This window comes from Triplophysa dalaica, chromosome 17 (assembly GCF_015846415.1).
Source record: "Triplophysa dalaica isolate WHDGS20190420 chromosome 17, ASM1584641v1, whole genome shotgun sequence".
In the NCBI taxonomy this organism is placed as follows: Eukaryota; Metazoa; Chordata; class Actinopteri; order Cypriniformes; family Nemacheilidae; genus Triplophysa; species Triplophysa dalaica.
Genome location: NC_079558.1, coordinates 6,920,099 through 6,943,381, shown reverse-complemented (window position 1 = coordinate 6,943,381; position 23,283 = coordinate 6,920,099). Strand labels below are relative to the sequence as shown.

Here is a 23,283-nt window from a genome sequence, read left to right as displayed (position 1 = left end):
GGTTCTTTGCGGAACCAAAAATGGTTATTCTTATCGCTGTGAGAATAAAGCACCTTTATTTTGTAGAGCATATGCAAAGAAATTGTATTATTATTATGTTTGTGAAAGGTTTGGTCAGTCTTGCTGCAAGGCTTTATTTTAACGGGAGTATTAGTTGTATTATTATATATTATTAGGCAAACCCTAGAGTCGATGATGTCATACTCAAGTGATTTTCTGCTCAAGGTCGACTTAGACAACAGACACCTTTAACAGCAGGAAGTCTGTGGTCAGAGGGCAGGAAGTCATGTTGTAAAGCACAGACTGTGTGCGGGGCTCGGAGTGCCTGACCCAGAAGACCCTATATTTGTTGTCACAGCTGAGTTACACACTGTTGAAGCAATGAACCATAGACATAATGCCGGAGACCCTGAAGACCACAAGACAAAATACCTTCTTAATTCTGGTTTGACAAAAGCCACCTTTTCTTCAAGCTAGACCCTGTCTCAAAACAGCCTAAATCAAATCCGACCTCTTCGTAGGTGGGATCTATCGAGTCCCTGCTGAGAAAAAGCAGCTGATGTCTGTTCCGATGATGAAGTAGTTCGGGAAGCAAAGTTTCTGAAATTGGGTCAGTACTAAGAAGGTTCCTGTGTGTTATAAAAACGATTTATCACTGCAGACGGCGAATGTATATGTATATTACAGGTTATGAAAGCCCGTTCTTGTTTTCTATCTAAACACTTCAAGCCAGAATATAGGAACTACAGGAACATATAGCTGAAAAGGCAAAAAGATCTGCAGATATTTTCATATTTCCTCAATTGCTTTTCAAAGCGAAATAACTTTGTGTATTTATGTAGCTAAACTGAATTCAGTAACCAGAGAGCTCACTGACAATATTAATATCCCAAAGTCAAGTATTCCAATTGCCTGAATGTAAACATGATGGTTCCACTTCACTGTTTCCTTGGAAACAAGCGTCATGAAATGCATGAGACAGCAGCGTGTAAGCTTGTGTGGGTGCTCGTGTGTGCTGTCGGATTGTATAGCGTCGCAAAACATTGATTTATGATTTTAGCACAAGGCAGATTTCCTCCAATTGTTGGAGGGTGTTGATACTGTCAGGGGAGGGAGGGAGCGAGAGAGGGGGTGCGGGAAAGGAAGGGGGTGGGGACAAAGGCATGTTAGTGAGGATACCGGCTGGTGTGGACAGAGAGAGAGAAAAGTTTCCAGAATTGCTCAGGTCTACTCTCAAACATTCAGTACCTCTGGGTTCTTCAGCAGGATGGCACAGACGTTGCCTTTGTTGGTGTTGGCAGTCCTGAATTCTCTGAGCTGTCACAGTGAGGTGAGGGCCAGGGACCCTGAAGTGGAGGAAGAAGAAGCAGTGGGGCTTGGAGAAAGGGCACAGCAGATGCCCGGTGCCTTTGGAACTGATCACCTACCCACACATGATCATCGACATCACAGCATCTCGGACTCAATGGCTCCTGTTGGTGCACCTCAAAACTCTGTGAACCCCTTAAGAGAGAGACTGCATCCTCCTGCACATAGAGGGTAAGTCTTTCGGACTTCGTAATTACTTAGTTACTACGAAATTAGTTACTATATTTGAATTACTTTAACTTCTGATGTAATTAAAATAAATACTTTGTGTAATATGTGAACCTGGATCACTAAACCAGTCTTAAGTAGAACGGGAACATTTTTAGTAAAAGACAAAAATAGAAAATGATAGTTTTGTCTTTTATGCTAAAAAATAATTAGGATATCAAGTAAAGATCATGTTCTGTGAAGATATTTTGTAAATTTCCTGACTTCAATATATAAATTGACCCATAAGACTGGTTTTGTTGTCCAGGGTCACATATGAGTGTGTGCAATAGTGGAACTGACATCAAAATCGAAAGTCAAAATTTTAAAATCCGTGCTTTAATTTATAATTCTCACATTTGTAATACTAAGTTTTTTATTTTTACTTTTTATATTATTTATTTGAATGAATTTAGAGCCGTTTCATGTCTATCCTTGAATCAATTCTAACCAAGGTTGATGTAGGATATAGAATGTAATTAGTAATGAGTAACTAAATACTTTTTGAAGAGAGCAATTTGAACAGTAATCTAATTAAACGATTGAATATGTAATTAGTAACTAGTAATTAATTAAGTAACTTTGGAGGCACCTTGTTATTAATATTCTCCACAATTTAAACGTAAGCTTTAAACTAAATCGCTGAAGCTTTTAAAGACATGGGAATTATACAACTAAAAAAATAATTAAAGTTTTGGCCTTCATTTCTACATACCTTATTGATGTCAGGGTAATTGCATCAAATAAATGTTTTTAAATTGTTGCTAAAATACATGTGAAACATTAATATTGTGCTGTTTGAAAATGAATCTTTTTTGTTATTTTGACCAGTGTGTCTTGTTTTATTTTTCTGCAAATAAATGCAAATAAAAACAGTATTTGTTATTTAGAACTTGAGAGAAATGTTGTCAGTTGTTCATAAAATAATATAGCTGATCACACATAATAGCAAATTTAGAAAACTTTATTTAATATTTTCATTTAGGGATAATAGTCTCTTGCCGAATAATAAGCAAAATGACAAATTTGTGTTGTAAGAATCAAGTCTCCATATTTAAGCAAATAAGCCATCCTTTTAAAACAACGTATTGTATTAAATATATTTAAAAACTTTGAAATAACAAATCCAATAATGTTTTTAATGATATTGACCTAAATTCCTGAAATGGCTCTTAAGCCTAATTCACATTCATCTGATAACACCTTCACACTTGGTTTGTGTTTGTTGCCATTAGTTGTTTTCAGCAGCTGACAATGATACCTTTTGCTAGATTGCGATATAAATAAATAGTGAACTGAGGTTTATTAGACTGTACATCTTCTCTCAACATACCTCATTAGAAACCACCTTAACTGCTTTGAAAACATGCTTCTCTTTATTAACCAAACCATCACATGTCATTTTCTGTCTATGGTTGACTGACACACACAGTGAAAGCTATTAAAAAAACTCTTCATTTGCTCCTTCAGACCCATTAGTAACAAATTAAATAAGGTCTATTTCACATTAATGATATTTCCAGAGAGAATTACAGTAATCCTAGTCTACAATGAAAATAAAAGTTAGGGTTTGAGTGACCTTCACTTAAACAAGAAATCTGCTGTTTTTAAGGCATAGGGGGGATAGGGAGGGGGGAGCAGGGATGCAGGCATGCAGCTGTTTAGCTGTCCATATCTGTATAGTCTTAAAGTCTTACAAGGGTCTATTAGTCTGAACCTGAGCAAAAGATGAGCTAAAGATGTGTCTGGTGAAGACACATTATTGTTCAAAGAAAAATAAAAGGATTAAGGAGAGATAAAAGAGGAGCAGAGATGAAAGAATGGTGGACTGATGAAGGATGTTCACATGTGGGTATGGAGGCAGATTAATGATAAAGCTATAAAGCGACAGACAGGGTTTGTCTTAAGTCATGATTCACTATGACCGAATAGGTAGCTGAATGAGGGATGATGTTTTTCTGGACAATGGAATATGGTTCAAGGTGACAGACAGAGGAAACAGGACAGCCCACTTCAGTCATTTTCTTTATGCAGTGGATGATGAAAGAAAGGTCTGTGAAAAAGATGAGTGAGAAATGCTGGTGTAAATTCAGTTGAGAGGAATCAACTGTGCAAACAAAGCTGTGCATCTTCAATAAAAAAAACACCCATTTGTCAACAGAAATGCTTTTTTCTGTCACACACCTCTTATGTAATCTTTATAATGACACCAGCACTCTGTTATCTGTTCTCCTGGACAGCTTATGCATTATATGTATACAGTGTTCATCAGAGTTATGAAACAAGGGCGTAAAAATTCACCCATGGCTGGTATGTTTTGGTATTAATTGTCCAATTGTAGATAGTTTAAATCAAATTATTAGGCAGCTCTTTTGAATACTTTATTGGTCAGTAGACACGTCATTAATACTGGGTACCGCTGGTCATCTGGATCTGAACAACTTCTATATGGTCAATGTACTACAGTGTGGTCTCTTTTGTCATATTTGAATAGATACAAATGTCCTAAAATATATTTTTGTTTCCAACTATTAACTTATATGGTATCTAACCATATAATAAGTGGGAAAAGCAAGCCTGTGTTGTCTCACACCGGGGTCCTGAACACTGTTAAGATTTATTTTGCGATAACAACCGTCTGGATGCATATTAACTCCTAAGTGCAAGAATTATTATCAGAATCATTAAAACAACACGAGCGATTCAAATGATAGGAAATAATAACGAAAACATACATAAAACTCTAATGTAGCTAAATATATTCCTATCATATTGTACGGTTATGAATCTTTAACTAGTGTAAAGTAGGCTTTGTACAAAGTACAAATGTTTTCAATGTTTTCAAATAAAAGCAGTTTTTGCATTTTGTTAGTAACAGTTTCAGAAAATGTTATATTTATATAAATAGATAATGTATATCGCCCAATTACTGGCATCCAATGTTTAAGAATTATTGGTTGTCATTATCTGTCAAAACTGAGATAACGGTGCATCCCTTCTTACAATTAAAAAACATGTTTTAAATGTACGACTGAAAGCTACTAACCATGCCTCTAAAAGTATGATTAAATATTATTATTATAAATGTTGTGGACATTCCTGTATAGCTACACTAAGACTGGGAATGTATAAACATTATCATCAATGTGGATTTATGATATTCCAAAGCTACTTTGAAAGTGGAAATCTGTCTGTGGCCATGATGGCAAATGATGCCAGGAAAACATAGATCTAAATCTGAAATTGCTATCGCTGTAAACACAAACCTCAGCTTTTTCTTCTAGGTTTTAATCTACCATTCCAAACCTTCTCTCTGTCTTTAGAAACTGGTGTTCATATGTAAATCTACGTGTGGTCACCAAAGCTTTACTGTGTGGCACTGAGACCCAGACAGTTAAATCAGTAAACCCCTGTCCCGATGGAGTTCCAGACTGCCAAATCATCATGTGAGTCAATGCATTGATTCATTCATCTGCATATCCGACAGTACACTTTACATATATGCTGAACAATCTGAATGTGATGCTAATGCTGAGGATTATGATGATCAGGTATAAATTGTCCTCACGACCCATGTACAAGCAAAAGCAGACTACACTCTCTTCAGTGCACTGGCAGTGCTGCCCGGGTTATAGAGGACACGACTGCCTGGACAAAGGTACCACAGCATGCTCATTTAGAATTTTGATTACAGTTGTTGACTTATTTATGAAAATTCCTGTATCTCATCTGGTTGCTTACAATATCAAGATCACGGGTTTGATCCTCAAAGAATATTTAGCTTGAAAGCATCCGTGCGATCAGCTCACTTTTTTGTGTTTAATTTACATTTAATTTATCTTTCCCAGACATATCTCCAGAGGATGAGGACAATGTCTCAAAGGCCAGGCAGGACCAGTCGGAAGGCCAACATTCTGGAGAATCTAAGATCAATGACAACAATGACTCAGGCAAGTTCGTTGTTTTAGTATTTCCAAGCCTGTCTTCAACTTTAACCTTTCATACCCGCCACCTTCTGCATGTTTGCTTCTTTAAAATGACCTTTTTTTGCTTTTAACAAAAAGAGGAAATAAGCAGTAGACTTCTGGCTCAGTGAGTGTCCTTCAACAGGAAAGAGAGAGTCAGCTGGCATTCAGGATAGCTGGAGATGCAATGCCTTATGCCAGTGAGAATCATGAAGAATAATAACTTAAAAGCCATGTTTTCCCACATATCCTAAATAACCACCACGGTAGTACTTTTATGGCTGGCAAAACAATCAAAAGTTTTTCCCAGATTATTAAAAGAGACCAGCCCTGGCACGCCCCCCCCCCCCCCCCATGTGTAGGTTTCCGGTCTAGAGTTGGGTCATGAGAACATCCTTTCCCCACGTTTTGGAAAATCTAATTTTATTATCCTGTGATATGTATCTAGCACACCCAAAATATATTACACTAAAATGGTTCAAACGTAAGCAACACTCTAAAAATGCTGTCTTATTTTTAACGTTGCGTTGTAAGCTAACCTACGCAAGGTTCATTCGACTTAAAATGGTGGGTTGTTGGGTCACATAACATCTCTGGGTTAATTTAGTTTGTAGTTTTTTGACCCAGCACTGGGTTGAACGCACCATTTTTGAGTGAATCCTTTAAAGTATAATATGGATTATATCTAAATGTTATGTTCATATTAGAAAACCTTTCCCTGCGATTGATAAACTTTCAGTCATTTAGGGGCAACGCTTTGCTTTTCCTTTTTGTATAGCCAGTGTATTCTGCATATTTGTACATTTTCGTACATTTGTTCAGCATATACAGACTCTGTTTTAATCATCATCCTAAATCTGATCTGTGTGAAGTCTTTGGCGAAATAAGTACATTTTTAAAACAAAAAATAAATCAAAAATAAAACTGTTTTTAACGGCAATAGACACACAGTCTGATTTATTATAAGTTTACATATTCATAAAAGAAAATACTAGTGCTGACTGGCAACTTAAAAAAAACACAGATGGGAAAAAAAGTTAATAATAAGAGTCAGAAACTATTGCTATTTTAATTTATAATATATACTTATTTCTACATATAATTATTGTGTTTCTCTGTATTTACACTATTTATTATTATCTCATTATATTTAAGATTTTTGTTAATTATTTTAAGTGCGATTACATTAGATCTAGATTGTTAAGATCAGTTAAGATCTTAAAGGGACAGTTTACCCCCCAAATTCTGTCTTCATTTACTCACCCACAAGTTGTTCCAAACCTGTATACATTTCTTTGTTCTGTTGAACACAAAGAAAGATATTTGTAAGAATGTTGGAAACTGACATTTTTGGGACATAATTGACTAACACAGTAGGAACAATAATTGTGTATTGTTTTCTGTTCTGTTTAACACAGAATAAGATATTTTGAGGAATTTAGGAAAGTATAATGTTCTAGAGCACCTTTGACTACCATTTTAACTTTTTCTACTGTGGTAGTCAATGATGCCCTAGATGTCAGTTGGTGACATTTTTCGAAATATATTTCTTTGCGTTTAATCAAACAAATGCATTTTTACAGTTTTGCAACAACTAGAGTGACTAATTCATGACAAACTTTTCATTTCTGGGTGAACTATGCCTTTAAAACAACCCCTCTAAAATAAGCACATGAGTGGGCTCCATATTTGTCCTCGGACTTACAGTGTTTTAATTAACTTCTCTCCCTCTGTAAACAAACTTGTTTTAGGCGGTCCAATACTGACTGACCAACTAGAGGACATAGACTGGGATGACAAGCCTCAACATGAGCATACAATTCGTGGTCCTTCACACCCTATTCATCCTCATCAGAGCCCTGTTGGTAAGAACGCGAATCAAAATCCTTCAGCAACAGAATCGAGCACACAGGGGACACATTTAGACTGATACGTTATAATAAGCATACTGTGAAATAGTCAATTGAATTTTACCCCCCTCAAGTGAACAAAACAACTTCAACAGTAACATCTTCATCTGGAGGATATCCTTTCCTTCTTATATATACAAACTCCAACGGTGATGTAATCATCCAAAGATGTGGACCGACGGAAACAGACAAAGAAAGAAGGCCGAGATGTCTTCGAATATATCCATGAGTCACACTCACGGAAGTCTAATCGCAAATGAGATTTTAGCTTCTCCTGCAGTCTGACATTTGAAGAGGCTCGTTCAAGGAAGCGATATCTATCCAAAGAGCTCATTAGGTGCAAATGCATTACAGATTATAAAGGGAACATCCATCAAAATAATGCATTTGTTTTCGTGGTCTGTCACATTAAAGCGTGTTAGTGAGTGTTATGTGTTGGAAGCTGCAGAGATGAGCTTCTTTCTAATGAAAGCACTATAAGAGCTCAGACTGGGCTGTCAGACTATACCACAATCCCTAGAGATTCTGTGCTGGCAGGCAGACTATCTGCGTGAGCACAATTTCAGGTATTTTTGACTCAATATGCTGACAAGGAATTGTGCATAACCTTAAATAAACCAACAGCACAGAGCAAACAAATAAAAGATGTTTTACTTATTTTGCATTGACTTTGTATTTTTGCTTTTTATGATTTGATATTAGGATGCATGCAAACATGCTTACAACATTAAAGGGGCCTGTTATCGATATTCTAGGTGCAAAAGAAGGGTTCCCTTCCTCTCAACCTCTACCAATACTCGATTCATCTATTCTCTTGTCAATGCATCAGTTGATGTCAATTATGATGAGTCAACTTCAGCCAGTGCTGGAAAGCTTCAATCAAACACTGCAGCATCTCTCCGGCGAGGTGGACGCGCTGTCTAGGGACATGCAGCAGTTGCGGCTGGAAAAGTTTGGGGATGCGTCCAGACCAACAGAAGCTCACAGTGGAGATATTGAGGAGAAATTAGAGGACAGCCATCTGCAGATCAGTGAGATGAAAACTCTACTAGACACACAGAAAGACCAGATGGAGAGAGCATTTCAGATTCAACAAGACGTTCTGCAGCACAACCTAACAAAACTGAAGGACGAGATGGAGGATCAGATCGGTCAGAGCTTGGATGCACAGGTCATAAAATATTGTAAACACAATTCACATATCAGAGATACACAATTGGTTTCATGCATGTGTTCTTAGCAAAATATAGGGCGGTTCACTACACAACTATTTTGGACAAATTATGATGAATAATGATTGTGAAATTGATTTTTTTTTCAATCCTGAAGCTTTCAAGTCTTTAATTAAGATTGTTGCATTTACTCTTTTGTTTGTAGCCATTGTGACTTTTGAGGCAAATGTTTGTATAACAAGTATGGTCAATAACCGTGCTATTAAAAACCACGATAATCGATATTGTGTTAACTTTGCACATGTAAAAAATATCGTAAATAGTTTATTTACTTAAGAACCACAATGGACTCAAACTATCTCTTTGCCTCACTCAAATTGGGTGCGATTAATTTGCCTAAAAAAACAAAATCAATTCAAAGATAAATTTGACTGACGGAATTATTCATTTATATTTTAATACATATCGCAAACATTATGTTATCGGGAATTATATGGCCACAATAATCACAAAATCTGACCAAATCATGTAGTGAAAATCGATCCCCCAAAGAAGCGAAAACACAAAATACATAAAACAAAAAATGAATTAGACTGACAAAATTATTTGTTTACATTTGAACAGATATCGCGATGATAATCGTATCGTGAATTATTTGGCCACGTTAAATCAATGTGGTGAAAATTTGATATCATGACAGCCCTAATGTGTTTTAACACAGTGTCAGTATCACAGTTATTATATCAGTTTATTAATATTATCATTAATTATTGTCAATACCAGTATATTGCAACACCCTTACACCTTCATGGATTACAAAACCTGTTTACGAACATAGATTTGTTAATATGAATAAATTCAAGTGATTCTGAATGAGCTTATTTAGCATAATACACGCACAAACCATCTCTGTAGAAATGTTCACAAGATATGAGCCCAATAACGAATGTGTTTCTAAATAATTTTGGTGTTTATCTGTCCAGGTGAATCTCCAGGCGCTCAGCGTGTTAGTTGAAGAAGTAAGACTTGGACAGAAGAGGCTTGAAGGGACACTGCAGAGAGAACGTGCTGAGTCGGTCGAACCAGCGCAGGAGTCAAGAGTGTGGGAGGCCATCACCCGACTGGATGAGAGGTCACAAAAAAACTCTGCACAGCTCAGCAGCTTGCCTGACACCTCAGAAGACACTGCCAGTGCTCTCCAAACCCTGCAAGAGGATCTACTGATTCTGGGCCAGAAAGTAGAAGCGGTCAAAAAGGACTCAGAGGTCCACTTTGCAGAAACCGGTTTGGAGGTAGAAGCAGTTCGGGTCAGGGTGCTTCACAGCATTAGCGAGTTTAAGGCTAATGTAAGTGCACAAGAAGGCCAGCTGAGAGAAATAGATCTGGACCTGAACAACATCTTTCATCAACTACAGAGAAATGACTCGCCGATTGCAGGGCAAGCCTGTAACTGCGCGTCCATCGCTGACTCCCTGGTGAGGCTTGAAATGGAGGTGGCGAACGTGACACGATTAGCAAAAAAGAACCGACTTGCGTTTGAAGACGCGGAGATGGAGAGGAGTCAGACTCGCTGGATGACCGAAGTGGAAGATCTTCATCAGGGCCTGCTGAACATGAAAGAATCGCTGGCCTTTGAACAAGGCAGAAGCAGAAGTCTAAACAACAATATATCCCAGCTAAAGGCTTCACTTTTAGACAGCCAGAAGGAGATACGCAGCCTGAAACAGAAGGACGAGGCAAAGTCGACAGAAATTCAAGGCCTGTCGGCCACCTTTTCTTCGCTCCTTAGTGATGCTGTACGCCACTCCGAGGTCCTGGAGGTGCTACTAGGAGAGGAGGTCTTGGAATTCACCACATGGTCTCACCACCAACAGAAAGAGCTCGGTATACCAAATCTTTTACAGAAAATACTCTCCATGCAGTACAAAATTGAGAACCATGATAGGAGCCTAGCCTCCCTTCGGAAAAAGCGTCCGGAGGAAGGTGAGATGCATAGTGATGACCCTGTGGCATATTCGGATTGGACCAGCACAAAGAATCAGGTAGGCTACCTGACACCGGATCCGTCCACCGGAGAGGAGGAAGACGACGATTATTCAGTCAGCGACTTCTGGAGTTTGGGAAAGGAGGTGGAGGAATTAGCAGGCCGGATAAACCTGCTGGAGGAGCGTTGTGGCAACTGTACTGTGACCCCTGGTGGATCTGTTGTGGAACTGGAGGTGGATATAGCATCACTACGTCACACCCTGGAGGATCATTTGAGAACGTTTGAAAAATTGTTCAGTCATACAGAAGAACTAACCAGCTCTGGTAGAAGCCTGAATCTGGATGAAGTTTGGAAGCTGGTTAGGAGGAAAGAAAGGAACAACAGAAGACAAAACCCCAACCAGGAAAAGACAGAGAGAGGAAATGAAAACTCTCCCAGGAGAAGCAGAAGATACAGCAAAACGGGTAATTGAGATACGTAATGTAATAAAAAATTGATTGATGTTGTCCTGTAGCTCAACTTGTGTTAGCAACATACTGATAAAAATGTATAGATTGAATGCACTCTAAGATGCTTTAGAGATTTGTCTGCCAAATGCATAAATGTGAATTTAGAAAACGTAATTGCGTTATATAAGTACTGAAATAATTGCATTAAAGTTATAGTTCACTCAAAAATGAATGTCAGTAACCAAACAGACCTCATCCCCCAAATGACTCCCATTATAGTATTTCTTTTCCTTAGTAAATGGGGAATGTGATCTGTTCGGTTACTGACATTCTTCAAAATATCTTCATTTGTGCTTAGCAGAACAAAGAGATCCATACAGGTTTGGAACCACCTGAGGTTGAGTAAACGATGACAGAATTTCATTATTTGGTGAACTGTCACTTTAAATTGCATATGGAACAACACTGCCCTTCCATGGACATAACTGTAACTACACCATGACAAAGCAATTGAGATCATTCTGTGAGAAACCCAGCTAACTTAGTCATTTTTTGTGATTTTTCCCCCCATAAACTCATCATAAATGATGTAATGTACATCCTGAAAAATATAACTGTGTAAACATCTTTGATATTGATAGATGGTGTAGTAAGATTAAAATCATGATGAAATTATTGGTTAAAATCAAATTTAACGTAGTTGATTGTAAGACTTAAGTTTAGCTCTTAAAATTAAACTTAAGATTTAAACCTGGTTTTCACAATCACATTTTATTCTTGACTGAATATAGTGTTTTATTCATCTTCTTAGGTTACGTTTCAATACCGCACTCTCCTGTGGTGTTTGTCTCAAACCTGGACCACAGAACGACGCCGACCGGCGAGGTCACGTCAACTAACATGGCTGTGAACCACGGTGGCGCTTTTAATGCTACATCACGGATGTTTTGCGTCCCTCAGACTGGACTTTATCTCGTTCTGGTGGCATTAGACTTTCAGAGGGGTCATTCATTGGCTGTGCTTAAGCGCAGTGGAGTTCCAGTGGCCTCCCTCACACAGGAACATGGGGGAGCGGTGAGTCGAAGCATCCTGCTGGAGCTTCGACAAGGGGAGACGGTTACGTTGCAACTGATGCATGGATCATTACGGAAAGCGCAGGCTGCAGATAACACACTGTCCGGACTGTTGCTCTACACTACGGAGCACAAGGACATGCTGTGACATCCAGATTGAGCTAAAGGGGGAACTCACGTCAACATGAACAATCAATGGAGCATCAGCAACTGACATTTTGTAAAAAAAATACATTCTTCTATTATTAAAGATGCCAAAATACGTTTGTATTAGATGATAGGCTATACTATATATTTGTACTTTAAGAATGTGTGGAACAATCCTGAATGACTTCCACTGTATGGACATAAGGTCACTGAGATCATCATACGTGTTCTGAAGTTATACAGATTTTAAATAACACAAAGGTGTATAAATGACAGAAGTTTTGTTTTTGGGTGAACTATCTCTTTAAAATGCCAAAACGTTCATATTTCGTGGCATTTAAAGCGCAAATCATAGAAGCACAAATAATTTGTTACATTTATAAAGTGCTTTTCTGGACATTCAATGCGCTTAACATGGAAGGGGCAATCTCCTCAACCACAACCAATGTTTAGCGTCCTCCCGGATGATGCAACGGCAGCCATATTGCGCCAGAACGCCCACCACACACCAGCTTATTGGTGGAGAGGAGACGGATGATAAATGGTACCCACTCGGAGGACATTTTCGTGCCAATTCTCTACTGGATGTTCAATTAACCACATGTCAATCACGAGAAAAACAACAGGATAGTGTACTAAAATAAGGTAATTTACTTAAAAATTGATACATTGGACAAATTCTGTGTATATAACAGCTTGCTTGGTAAACATAAGGCACCTCTCCAAAAAACAGATGTTGTGCACAACACAAAATAAAAGGTTCATATTATTCAGATCATAATACATTTCTTCTTTTACACAAAAACATCATTTAAGAATTCATCTTAACTGTTAAAAGATGAATTTAAAACGAGTCATCAAATGCAACTGGCATGGTTGTAATGGACAGACTAGAAATGAGCTACAGCTCATAAAGTGAGAAAATACAATCACATGCAACTGGGATGAAGAGCTCTCTGTCTTCAATGCATGGAGCCAAATCAATGACCTACGGACATTTATTCATGAGATAATAGTACACACACAAAAACACAGTAGCGGAAGTCTTGAATCTGCATTATTTATGTTTCCTAGACTAGACGTGTTTATAACTTGCCCAGAACTTGATTTTACAATTGGATGAACCTGTTTTTGCAGGTTAAACTGCATGTCTAACAAATGCCAATAATGCATTTTCAATGGCATTTAACTTGTAACTAAGCTTCGTAAAAATGCTTTGAAATTATTTTCATGTAAATGAATGATGAAGTAAAGGTACCTGCCCCGAGCTTTCAGTAAATCCCAGATATAGAGTCTGGGTGTTCATATTAGAGGAACAAAGGTAGTTATGAGAAATAATTCCCACCCACGCTGATAGGACGTCAATAACTCAATAAAGTCATAAATATCTTGTTACCAACATTTGCAAGATTGAGCTGCTCCGTAAAACATTGTGAATGTCAGATGCAAGTTATTAGTCCTGCATGTAAAGTTTTCTTACCACAATAATTCATACTTTATAACATGACGTGAATAAATAGCACATGCATTTTGCATTTATCTTTTACATAAGAAATTTATGACATTCTAAACCAAGAGTCACATGATTCCCAGCATTACATGAGGCAAAACCGGTTAAAAAAGAAAATTCAACCTGGCACTTATGAATCAAATGTGATATACAGAGGTTGACTTTTGAACAAATTTAAACAAAAGTTATGTGGCGTGAGACCTGCTGGCATCCATCTGCACTGAGACGCATACGAAAAGCCAGATCAGATCTGCCATTCAGAATGATCAGTTCCCATCCTTTAGCTGAACGGATCTTTAATAGGTGCGTTGTCTGCATTGTGTGCCATGTGGTATTTTACTTCTTCATGGCAGCGCTGCTATTATAATCACTCCTGGGCAGAACTTCCCGTCCATAACAGTGAACATACTGTACCTACTCAACTAAAGCTTTCAAATGACAAACCTTATTGCAACCATCCAATTTTGTATTTGAGCATCTGGTGGACTGATCTTCACAAAGCACGTCAGATTGAAGAATAATTGATGGGAAAGACAATTCAATTATGTAGCTAAAGGGACATTTTTGTATATATGTGATAGTATGGGAAATACAGGACGTTTGCAATGCCATCTACCCAGGGCGTACCCTGCCTGGCCCAAGACGCTGGGATAGGCTCCAGCCTTCCCGTGACCCTGAAGACGACAAGCCGGTTCGTGATTGGATGGATGGAATTGTCATTACATAAGATGCAATCTCTCAAAGATTTGTCAGCAACATTGCACATGGTCCAAATGCAGAGTGCCAGTTTTGCAACGCTAGCTAGCATATAACTGGGCTGTGATCAAAATATCACCCAAATGTGTGCACCTCCCAGTGAAACAGAGAGGTGTCAGACCTCGGTCTTCTCCCAAATACTCCTGAAACGTGGCTCTGCTACCTCTCTCCAATGGCAAACAGTGCCATCATGTCTTATATCTCGCATACAGACGTTTCCTTTAAAACGGCTTTCATGGAAAGCACCATATGCTTATTGTTTCTCTCCCAATTCATTATTGAATGTCTGTGGAACAGAAGGATATTATTGGTGGAAACAGGGATGATGCGATGATTCCTTGAAAAGCAGGACAGGTGACGGAGTCCTTACTTCTTCATGGATGCGTTATGGCACGTAGCGTCCAGCAGAGGGTGCTAAAGGACACTAAGAGCATAACAAAATGAGAAATCACAGTCAGGCATGGAGGAAGATGTTCTGCTCAGCAGCGTCTCCCCTGGTCGGTTTAGGAACTGAGATTGGAGGGAGAACAGCTCATATTTTGATATCCTGTGATTCAACCATCTTGGCGAGCGTTTTCTTGACTCGAAGAGCTGTGAGGCGAGAGGCTGGATTGTGGGCCCAGCACTCAGACATGAGTTTTAGCATGGCCCGTGAACACTGTGTGGTGATAAAGGAAAGAGATTGATGTTTCTAGGATACATTTTACACATTATTATCAACTATTAAATGCAATTATTCAAAGATGTGATAGTTAGAGACTCAGACTCCATGAAAAAATAATGGGTGTCCAATAAAATAAGAATAATAAACGAGCAAAAACAAAAAAGCTCTTTACAGTAAAACAATATGTTGACACAGGAAAGAAGGTCTTCAAAAACAGCAACCAAAATGTAAACCCTTACCTCATCACTGTTCCAGCGATTAGACACCACTGGTCGCAAGCCTTTCACGCACACCACCTCCCTCATATCTTCATAGGACGGTTCTGAAGGTACCATGTCCCAATATGGTATCTGATACTCCTCAACAATACCTGCACACACCAAAATGCAGTATTAAAACAAGCACATCTTAAATTTACAGAAAAATTCAGACATTTTTTAAATGCATACACGCAGTAACTCCCACAACGTACCTCCTGTCACGCATCGCCGGCCCATCTCCCAAACAACGAGGCCGTAACTGTAAATATCGGCCATTAAGTACGCTTGGAACTGGTTCTTGTTCAGGGTCTGATCCAGGACCTCTGGTGCCATGTATCGCCTTGTACCCATCCTTGTACTCAGAGGAATGTCTACTTCATTGGTATCACTATAAGAAAAATAAACATTTTGTTATATTTTTAGAAAGCAATTGCATGAACTTTAAAGCTTTTTACAGATAAAAGATGACAACATACCTGTTGTATTTCACAGCCAGGCCCAAATCAGCGATGCAGCAGGTCCCGTTCTTCTTTATGAGTATGTTTTTGCTCTTTAGGTCTCTGTGAGCGATGGCAGGCTTGCCCTGCGTGCCGTAGATCTCCGTGTGCAGGTGACACAGGCCGCATGCCGCCGAGTACGCCAGTCTCAGCAGAGCCTGCGTGTCCAGGGTGGTGTATTTCAGATAGTCGTAGAGAGATCCGTTTTCATGGTAGTCTGTGATGAGGAAGAGCTGAGTGAATGCTCCTGTTCCCTTAATATCTGCAGCGATGAAACCTGGAGGAAGTCAGGAAGAATAAGAATAAGTGAATATTTAATAGACAGGCAGTACTAAATCAATGCAGTTTTCTTAGAGATGTAAAATAAGCTCAATCCAGGACCCTACGGTACCTACCCAGTATGTTCTCGTGTCTCATGAGCACAGTTTGGTAAATCTCCGTCTCTCTGAACCAACTGGCCTCCTCGCGGGTGAAAAACACTTTCACTGCCACTTTTTCTCCTCTCCAGCGGCCGAGCCACACCTCTCCATACCGCCCTTTTCCAATCTGACGTACCATCTGAATCTGTTTTGCTATAGTGCGCTGGACCTGTGAAGTGAGAGATTTGGACGACCATGCATCATATTTTATAGAGTTTCTGGTCTTTGATATTTCCAAATTTCCCATGAACACTGAAACGTTATTGGAACTGATGACATGGTGAAATGTTGCTGATACATATCACAAAAGAGCCAGACTAAAGTTTGAGTGAGTTTGGCAGCGCGGTACCAATTTGGCTAAATGCTAATATTGTAACGTCAACGTAAAATGAGACTAAAACATTTCAGATAAAAAGGAAAGTAACAACAGTATTCCTGAAACGATTGCTTTCAAAATTTTTAACAACAAACCCAGGCATTAAGAAAATCAGGTGAACTTTATGCGTTTTTATGTTAGCTGTAAAAAAAGCATGTTCAGAAACAGTGTCTCACCAGCAGGGGGAGCCCTGAACCAGAGCCAGTGCTGGACTGACTAATGAGTTCTTTAATAGATTCTGTCTCAGGGATGAAGGCCTCATCCGGCTCCAGGTACCGTCTCCGTCCTGTCTGCAGCTTATACCTGTGCAAACCGACACACAGAGCTTTAAGTCACCACAATATTCATCACAATATATCACATTACATTATCAGTCCAACAAGGCCTTAGTCACTTATTAATAAGACCTACAAATCGATGTATATCAGTAAACTAAAAGAGGTGCCAAATTAACACGACTATCTAAAGTAGACGAGCATATATCCGTATGCTGGTTAATTATTAACAGTGTCTTAAGTGCACCTTTTTTTTTATTTCAACAGCTGAACAAGTCATTTAATAACGTCTCACCTGTAGTAACACACCACGGTTATTGTGACCAGAGTAAAGCAGCACACAATCACAGAGACTAGAAAGGCCAGCAAGTGGGCATTCCACAAAGGGGGCTCTGAGACAATGAGAGAACACAGACACTGAAATGAGCGAGGGATTTAAACTATAAACACACTCAAAAGAGTGTATTAAGGGCGTTGGATGGATAAACAGATGTGCAACTTACTAGGTACAACTGGTGGAAGTGTGGGCTGAAGATCTCTGTTACAAAAATCAGTGGAACAGCACTCGATGGTCCGTCTGGGCTGTGCATTCGGAGAGTCCTGAAAAAAATAACCACATGCTGCAGTTCATCACAACTGTTTAGATCAACAACATCCACTGTTATGCACTTATGTTTCTGGACTCCTGTGTTCATGCATTACCTTGCACTGAAAGTGCGAGCCCTCGTATCTCATGCAGCCTGAGGTGAGGACAACTTCGCCGTTTTCGTCCTCCTCTATGATGGCAAAACACTGGCCGTTTGTCCTTTGTGGAGACAAAAAGACCATTAAATCAGTGTTCTGAGCTGAGCAGCTAGAGGAAGTGCAGGTTTGCACAGGTGTAACGTGTGTGTTCACTCACTCGCAGGTGTTGTTCGTCGCATCTTCAGGACAGTGGCCCGAGCAGTAGCAGCTAAGGAAACGTGCTGCGTCCTCGGGGGCCACCGTGGATCCGTCACCTGACTGTGATTTCTTTGGATCCGACCCAGGCTTGACACCAGTGCCGTGGAGCACGTAGTCAGGGTTTTGCCCACCTAGAAAGTAGGAATAGACATGGCAGTTATTAATGTGACTGCCTTTAGGACAGATGTTGATTCATATAACTGTATTAAAGGTCCTGTGTGTAATTGTTTTGAAAGGTCTATTGCAATAGGTCAGAATTGCAATATAATATCCATAACTATGTCTTCAGAATAGGGATGCACGATAAATTATCGCCCATATCGGTATCGGCTGATAAATGGTCATTTTAAATGTTATCGGTATCGGCCAATAATAAACTTTAGGCCGATAGATTAAAGCCGATATCATTTTCTGGTTAATTTACATCAGCTGCTCACAGTTAAAGTCCAGTACAGAACTGTCTTTCTGTCATGATCATTCCCTTGATGCCAAACATTGTTGATGTAGTATGTAGATATTTATGAATGTGTAAATTGTAGGAGCAAAAACATATTGTTTGAAGCTGACTGATGTCTGAATGCTTGTCCAAAAGGAAGCGTTATGATTTTATAACCTTTAGCTAAGTTTGCATGTGTGCATATTGCTTCGAAAGGGAGGGGGAAAGGGTGGAGTGAGCCTTTGGTTGCAATTTGCAATCTCACCACTAGATGCCACTAAATTTCAAACACTGGACCTTTTACACTTTACATGGGTACTGACTATACATATATACACATAAACATATAGACGCTTTCATCTCAACAACAAAGAAATGTTACTGCGCATGCGTACTTTTGTGACTTCCTGTACACATTCACAAACAACAGAGTGCCTGTTGATTATTTCCGATAACAATCACAAGAAACTGAGAAGAACAGTTACTTGGCAAAACTTGACTCTCTAATATTTTGAGACCAAGCTCAACCGCAAGATCACCATATGTACCATATGGTTTCTTTAAATGCGACCAAACTACAGGACCCATTCAACACATTGTTATTTAATAAAATGAACATACAACAAAATCGTTTATTTAATACAATTATTATACAGTAAGATAATAATACAAATTATTAACATAAATAAATTAAAATATGAATAGTTATATTATAAGAAACTAGCCAAACACAAACCAGAAGTAAACTGGGGGTCAAGCACACGTGTCCGATGAAACAGTCTATACACACACATGCAGGATGCTTATCACAACAGCCAGCGAGTATAACAGATAGACAAGGATTAAAACTAGGACAAAAAAAGAAAGAGAGACATGGCAATTTCTCAACGAGGTAACCTGATCCGTCCGAGTGTGTTTGATGTAGACAGGCAGGGTGCCTACAGCCCTGAGCACAAAGACTCATGTGTTGAGAATTGCTACGGGTGCTTCCTCTTAAAGCTCTTCTGCTCATTCTGCAGGTCAGGGCAGGCCTTCTGGAGGAATAAACCCCATCAAAATAAGCCCGCAGTAAAACAGGCATGCTGCCGTTTAGCGAAACACAACATTCCACGTCTAGGATCTCATTACGAGAGCTGTGCCTCCGATTTGCCCCGGGTCTGAGATTCCTTTAGGTCTACCCTACATCTCTGTGACATTTAACATAAACATCAGACGGAAATGAGAGGAGAGGCCTCTATTTTCAGACTCATCTCAAGGGTTCAGAATAATAGTCTAGATGGGCAGGTGTATAAAGGACAAACTCAATATAGTTGGGAGATCCTAGCTGGTATCGGCACATTTATACAGCAGCGACACCTCTAGCCGTATCAGCTGGGGTGGAGACCACTAAACTGATATACAGCCTGATAACAAAGCAGCAAGGAGCCAAGAAGCTTTAAACCGTAAGGGATGATATAAGCCTCGGGAAAAATAAAGACTTTGCACATGAGGGCGAGGATTAAAAAGCTTGTTCTACGATCTCAGAAACACTAAATTGGTTTACAATGTATATCCTAAATGCACTGAAGGTTGCTTTGGATACAAATGTCGGGCAAATGCAAAAATGTAAATGCAATGCATTTCACAAATGGGGTACAGCCGTGTCAATCATATATAAACATATTACAAGTTTTACGCAGGTTTTCTAAGATTCACCCATCTGGACGCAATCTGAAATACAAAGAGTCTCACTCCAGGAACAAAAGCACGGCTCGCAATGCAGTTGCTGTATTCAGTTATGTTGAGAGAAAATCTGGAACATGTGACAAAAACAAATAAAGTGTTACTCCACACAGAGTCAATTTGTGGAGTGACGCTTACACAAGAACTTGTCAGGATAGCTTTATGCTCGATGGCCCGAGGGTGAAATGCTGAGAAGTGGGATTACGAGAGAAAGTGAAAGCGCAGACTAGGAACGAGAGAGATGGGATTACTGTGTGTAAATCTGAGGTTGAAGACCGGGTCAACCGACACAAGCTGATAGACTAAGCTCTGAAGATTTATCAAAAACATTCAAGTCTATTGTTTCCTGAACACCATCGAACTCTTGTGTGACTATTTTTCTCTCTCTCTCACACACACACACACACACACAGGATTTTCCCTCTCTAGTGTAATTTATCATAAAAGTCAGGCCGTTCCATTCATGTGCATAGTTCCTGCGATATAAATCTTCTGTTTATGTGTCAGGATTCGGTTTTCTGCATTAGAGAAATGCGCTTGAAGCCTTGAAGGCGTCCCACGGCCCCCATTACGGGTGAATTGTAAAATACATGCCGAAAGCATTTGATCTTACATCTTTGATCACCTCACAGTTTAGTCCAGGCGCCTTTGCTGTCAAACAGGGCCCGGCGCGATAATGGAGGTGGAAGCCGGTAACATAAACATCACGGACGAGAGACAGGGAAAAGAAAAACAGACGAAACCTTCTGCGAGTCCTCAGGTTTGTATCCCTCACAAAGCCCTGCTATTTCCATTCTCATTAGCTCAGCGAGAGGCCTGTAAATTGCAGGAATGTGAACGACGAAGCCAGAACACGGGCTGTTTTTAAAGGGGTGCTTTACTATGTTAGACGTGCTGTCTTCTAATGCTTCTAATGGTCAACTTGTCAAAAAAACTAGTTGGGTATATAACGTAGTATTTCTGTGCTCGATACATTCCCCCAGTGATCGTAAAGGTTTCTGAAAGTGTTCTTCGAACAAATAAAACAGTTTTGTAACAATTTTTTTACGCGGCAGCATGGAGTGCAGTAGAAGGAGCATGCGCAGACGTCACTTTCACTTGTTTGCAGGAGTTAGAGAGAGAGCATACGTTCTCGAAGTTCAGGTGTTTGTTTTTCACTGCATTTGAGTGATGAATGTTTTATAAACTGTGGATATAACGCTAGATTTAGAGATCGTTTGAAACTGAAATATGGAGCCGTCCCAGCGCTAAAAGATGCCGGACATGAACCTCATGTGGTGAGTGAAACTGATGTCTGTGTTTTGTTGACAATGTGCTTTAGTTCAGCCTACCCCTCCCCCCCGCACACGGCGTATGATTTCGGAAGTAACCGTACCGCTGTATCTATCATTTATAAATGTGATCAATCTAAATACTTTTCGAAGATACGACGTATGCAATACTGCTCAATAGGTACTCAAGATTAATTGATTGCTGTGTGTTAGGGCCGTTTTAAGAATCTTTAAGGCAGGTAAATCTGTTATGATGTGTTGAGACCTACACGTCCTAACAGCTGAACAGATAAGAACAAGCAGAATTCCCGCAACCACAACAGTTCCAACACAAACAACCACAGAACTCAGGAATGTTATCGGAACAAATAAAGCTGATTTCGAGCCAGGAGGGTTACTAAATCAGAGCAGATCTCTTCTAAAGAACCTCTCAGTGATTCACTGACGGCATGAAGCCACTGAACACATTTTCCCCTCTCAGTGTTTTTCCTTGGCTTGGGGAGACGGAGCTTCGGAGCCTCGTCGTGCTCCTACATGTGTGCTTGATTCTGGCTCGCCGTCACCGTGGAGTCTGAGGTCTGGCAGTACTCAGGCAGTAATGAGTACTGCTGACCGCATTCTCCCAGCCTGAAGGCAGCTCGGCTTGGAGTCGAGCACCAGCCTCTTAAAGAGACAGTAGCGCCTGTTCTCTCTCAGCCTCTATTTCCACACGCGTGGCCAAAACATGCCACACCTGAAAGGCACTCCATATGGAGCCAGGAAAGTACATCAAATTCTAATATTTACAGTTAAATTTGTATTAACTTATGACTTAAATTTTACCATGAAGGTCATAAAATATTTGCTTGGTTACTTGAATTAATATTATTTATTTTTAGCCTTTACATCACCCTAGCTTAAAGGGATAGTTCACCTAAAAATGAAAATGCTGTCATCATTTACTTTTCCTCTTTTCATTTCAAACTTGTATGACTTTCTTCTGCGGAACACAAAAGAAGATATTTTGAAGAATGTTGGTAATAGAACGACAGTGGTACCCATTGACTTGCATTGGTTTTGTGTCCATACAATAGAAGTCAATGGAAACCGCAGTTGTTCGATTACCATCATTCTTCAAATATCTTTCATCACATATGAAGTCCAGCCTGTAAAGTCAATGACTGACAGGTCAGCAAGTTAAAAAACAGACACATAAAAACAATATAAATAAAAACCCAGGTGCTGCTTAAGAAGCAAAACATGTAAAGCCAAAAGTTTAAATATCACGCCAAACTTGAGGCTGTGTTTCATGCTTTAACTGTCATCTCCAGGTAAAAACATCTGGGCTTTGACCCTATTAAAATCAAGGGTAGAACAGGCAACCCTGAGTCACATTTGAAGGTGTAATGGGAGGCTGGTCATAAGGTGAGGAGAGAATATGGGCGCTCGGATCCTTAAAGATGTCGAGTTCACACCTTCATGAACGGGCCAGCTGCGTCTCATTGCTGCCTGCTACAAAAGTGTCAGCAAAATTACATGCAAGTTGCTCACCCTGTAAATGTATGTTTACATCTAAAATAATATAATTTACGTCCTTGAAACAAAAGTACTTGCTTGAAAAATTAAAAATAAACCAGGGGAAAAATGAAAACATCTCAGTCCTCGTGTGTCTGTTGTGGCTGTTATTTCTACAGCGCTACAGTAAGACTTAACAGGAAATGATGCAATGATCCAGCAGAGTCTCAACGAGGGCGTTTGGATCACAAGCCTATAATCAAGACGCTAGTTTTCAGTGTCAAGCTTCACAGTGCCTGAAGAAGAAACGTAGGGGAGTAAATAAAAACACCAAAATCCTGCAGACGTCCTCCTTTCAAAATACTCTCCTGGGTACCCATTAG

At 39.5% G+C, this 23,283-nt stretch overlaps 2 protein-coding genes across 2 annotated transcripts in view; one reads left to right on the top strand and one right to left on the bottom strand.

The window, feature by feature from the left end:
- The first annotated feature begins 1,218 nt into the window (after window positions 1-1,218).
- Window positions 1,219-13,059, top strand: mmrn2b (multimerin 2b). Its single transcript, XM_056770913.1, has 8 exons — window positions 1,219-1,539; window positions 4,899-5,021; window positions 5,127-5,233; window positions 5,424-5,525; window positions 7,292-7,405; window positions 8,206-8,621; window positions 9,606-11,073; window positions 11,870-13,059. The coding sequence occupies exons 1-8, from the start codon at window positions 1,268-1,270 to the stop codon at window positions 12,277-12,279; spliced, it is 3,012 nt and encodes a 1,003-aa protein (XP_056626891.1). The 5' UTR covers window positions 1,219-1,267; the 3' UTR covers window positions 12,280-13,059.
- Window positions 12,907-23,283, bottom strand: part of bmpr1ab (bone morphogenetic protein receptor, type IAb) — a 29,587-nt gene continuing 19,210 nt past the window's right edge. Inside the window, exons 4-13 of the mRNA XM_056770914.1 lie at window positions 17,937-18,108; window positions 17,738-17,840; window positions 17,539-17,635; window positions 17,331-17,427; window positions 16,937-17,063; window positions 16,361-16,553; window positions 15,945-16,242; window positions 15,681-15,856; window positions 15,448-15,578; window positions 12,907-15,202 (exon numbers count right to left, since the gene is read on the bottom strand). Of these exons, the coding sequence (XP_056626892.1) occupies window positions 15,077-15,202; window positions 15,448-15,578; window positions 15,681-15,856; window positions 15,945-16,242; window positions 16,361-16,553; window positions 16,937-17,063; window positions 17,331-17,427; window positions 17,539-17,635; window positions 17,738-17,840; window positions 17,937-18,108 (1,520 nt within the window). The 3' untranslated portion in view covers window positions 12,907-15,076. The remainder of the gene's footprint in view (window positions 15,203-15,447; window positions 15,579-15,680; window positions 15,857-15,944; window positions 16,243-16,360; window positions 16,554-16,936; window positions 17,064-17,330; window positions 17,428-17,538; window positions 17,636-17,737; window positions 17,841-17,936; window positions 18,109-23,283) is intronic.